General features: G+C 31.4%; 1 protein-coding gene across 1 annotated transcript; it reads right to left on the reverse strand.

Annotated features, from left to right (window-relative positions):
• Positions 1-225: 225 nt before the first annotated feature.
• Positions 226-982, reverse strand: LOC114298618 (17.6 kDa class II heat shock protein-like). The gene has a single exon (XM_028243236.2). The coding sequence runs from the start codon at positions 980-982 to the stop codon at positions 392-394; it is 591 nt and encodes a 196-aa protein (XP_028099037.1). The 3' UTR covers positions 226-391.
• Between the last annotated feature and the right edge of the window lie 2,657 nt (positions 983-3,639).

Consider the following 3,639-nt stretch of genomic DNA (forward strand, 5'->3'; position numbering starts at 1 on the left):
TAAAAAAAAAATTATTGATAAAATATCAAACATCAAAAAAAAAAAAAAAAAAAATCAATCAAGAAAGCTACCATGAGAAACATACACATACACTACACAGAGGAAGAAACGGTTTATTCATTGTTGGACAGATAACAAGAAGGTTGTTCGCAAAAGGAATCAACCCAAAACAGTCAAAAACAGTCAAAAACACACACAAACACACACACTTAGACTTTGTATATACACTTACACTTACACTTGTATATAGACGCTTGACGGACACGAACGCAAACTATTTATTAGAACCTCCTCACGTCCACAAAAGCAAGACCCAAAAAACAAAAAATAAAAAGGAAATAGACATAAGAAAAAAGACTTTTCTCCCCCATGACCAGAGCAATCTTGATTCTTAACCTTGACAACCTTGGGTTTCTCCAGTGCCATCGCTCTGAGCTCCTGAGGATTCAAGCGAACCACCACCATCCTGAGCCTGAGCCTGAGCCTGTCCTCCGGAACCAACCTTGATCTGAATGGTCTTGGCCTTCTTGGGCTCGGGCGGAGGCTGTTTCTGGACAGTTATAGTAAGCACACCGTCATGATAGTAAGCAGAGATGGAATCGGTGTCGGCATTCTCAGGCAATTCAAACCTCTTCATGAACTTTCCGAGCCTCCTCTCCATCTTGATATACTTCACGCCATCATCCTTGTGTTCTTTCTCTCTCCTCCGCTCGCCGCTCACCATGAGTATGTTGCCGTCCTGCAATTGCACCTGGATCTGGTCCGGCTTCACCCCGGGCATGTCGACCACGAACACGTAGCTGTTCGGGTACTCCAGGATGTCCGCGGTCGTCACCCGCATCGCCTTCGTGTCGCGAAAGTATGCGCGTGACGGCTGATAATGCTGCTGTGGCTTCTCCGGCTCTTCGGAGAACTCCAGCATGTCGTGAATTGCAGCTATCATTTGGGCATTCAACCCCACCTCACTCAATGCCAATTCCATTTTTCACTCTCTTCTCTTCTCTTTTAGGTTTCTAGAGATCAATAGTGTGTACAATACTGCACTCACGGACTCAAGAATGAGATGTGTATATCTAGAGATAGTGAAGATAGAAAGGCACTGAGTGACGCAACCACACTATGTTAAGGCACCGAGTGAAGCAATTATACTATGTTTCATGAATTTCACAGTAGTTAGTTGTGTACCAGGCCTCGTTTGGTAACATGCTGGTTTAGCAACTTTTTAGCTATTTAATTAAAATATGAGCTAAAAAAAACTAGTATGTTTAGGATGACTTTTTGACTTTTTACGAAAAGATGTGCAAAAAGTAGAGAGAAAAAAGAATCTTTGACTTTTTAGTATGGGTTATTGGCTTTTTGACTAATTTAGCAACTTTTTTGCTAAAAGAGAATGTTCCCAAACGAGGCCTAAGGCTGGTTTAGCAACATTTTTTTTTAGCCTAAGGCATCGTTTGACAAATGATGATTTTAATCAAAAAGTTAAAAAGTCATCAAAAAATTAAAAAGTCAACAATTTATATTAAAAAGTCAAAAATTTCTTTTTTTTCTTTACTTTTTACACATATCTTCGTAAAAAACTAAAAATTCATCCCAAACATACTAGTTTTTTTACTTCATATTTTAACTAAAAAAATCAAAAAGTTACTAAAATAGTTTGTTTCTAAACAAGGTTTAAAAATAAAAAATCACTAAAAAATAAAAAGCCAATAACCTATACAAAAAAAGTGAAAAAAAAAATTCTTTATACTTTTTATATATCTTTTCGTAAAAAAATCAAAAATTCATCACAAACATACTAATTTTTTTACATTATATTTTAATCAAAAAAATTAAAAAATAATTAAAAATGCATGTTCTCAAATGAAACCTAAATCAATAATAAAGGATTAAACAAATATACAATTGTGTGTTCAATTAATAAAAAAGAATTAAATAAATATATAATTATAATAATAAAGAAATAGTAGACAAAGAGTAAAATCTCAGTTAGATACATTAACAAGTACTTATGATCTACTAGATAATTTCTGGACCAAGTGAGTGATGACGTCGTCTGCAGTGTTCAAAAAGGGAGCTCTTCTGGAGTTAAGATTCTCGGCTTCAGCTATTTTCTGGCCTTCCTACTTGTAACGATGAAATTATATTTTGAATTAGTCAAACTATCTAGATTTGGGCAGAAAAAATAAATTTAAATTTGTATTATTTTTTTTATATTTTTAAATAATTAAATTTGAACCATTGGATTAATTTAAATTACACCTTTATCATTATAAATAAAAGGACAAATTACATATACTCCTTGAGATTTAGTAAAAGTACAGATATCTCCTGAGATTTGAAAAATTACAGATACCCCTGAAGATACTATTTGCATAATAAATTAGGGAGCAAATTGTTATTAAAATATAAACTTCAAGGAACAATTTATTATGAAAATATAAATTTTAAAGAAGTATCTGTGATTTTCGAAATTTCAAAAAAATATCTATAATTTAATTAAATTTTGAAGAACGTATATATAATTTGCCCTAAATAAAAAGACAACGAGAGCGACAAGACAAGAAGAGGATCTCAACTCGTACTTCTTGTAGAAAGTGACAGCTATTGTTAATCGGTGATGTGTTGTCGTTTGTGGGAAGACGTGGTGGGACAGAGGAAGAAGGGATGTCCACGAGGTATGGTATTTGGATGTTTGTTCTCCGAGCAAGGATCCTCTAGAGTTTTTTTTTCTTAAAGTTTTCTAGAGTGGTGTATTATATGGTTGAGATTTAATGACAAGTCACATCAATTTTTTAGCATTAAATCTCACCCATACAATATACCACTTTAGGAAACTTTAGGAAAAAAAAACTCTAGAGGATCCTTGGTGTTGTTCTCCACGTAAGTTCGGCCTTGCCAAGGACCTCTCCACGTACTTGTATATATAAATACAACAATGATTTAGATTATTAAAAAATATATTATTAATAGTATTAATATATTAAGAATGATAAAAAAAATAAAAAAATAAAATAAGATATAAAAAGTGAGCGGGACTCACTGCCATATCATTAATGCTTCCTCTAATAATTCTTTTTTAATGTTTCTAAGCATTTTTTATATAAATATATATGTTTGACTAAAATTACACACATCCCTTGAATTTTTAAAAAGGTACATTAATATAATTATATTAAGTTGTTTAATATTTGAATTCATATAATATTTAATTTTTTTATTAAAAATTTGTTAGTATATAAATAAAAAAATGATTTTATCACTTTTTTAAAATGAAAATATATAATTTACGTAGTTTATTTTTGTCAAATTTAGTGTATACATCATTTATATTTTCGTGAGTTCAATATTATTTTTCTTCTTTTTACTTTTTTTTGAAAATTTTCCTATAATTTAAAAAATTTTAAATAAAAAAATAGAAACATTGATTTGTCTAACCATATCTATGATTTTAGAATTCAAAAATCTTAATATACAAAGTCAAAAAAAAAATAATAATAAAATTCAATAGAGCTCTAAAAAGAGTTCTAGTAATGTAGCAAGAGGGGGAAAAAAAAAAAAAATTGAGAGCACCAAAAGTGGTACTCTAATAGCACCACTAATGATGTGGCAATGTGCCCCGCCCATTGCCTATGTCTTTTT

The sequence above is a fragment of the Camellia sinensis genome, chromosome 10, assembly GCF_055761805.1.
Source record: "Camellia sinensis isolate YWXY chromosome 10, ASM5576180v1, whole genome shotgun sequence".
NCBI classification, from domain to species: Eukaryota; Viridiplantae; Streptophyta; class Magnoliopsida; order Ericales; family Theaceae; genus Camellia; species Camellia sinensis.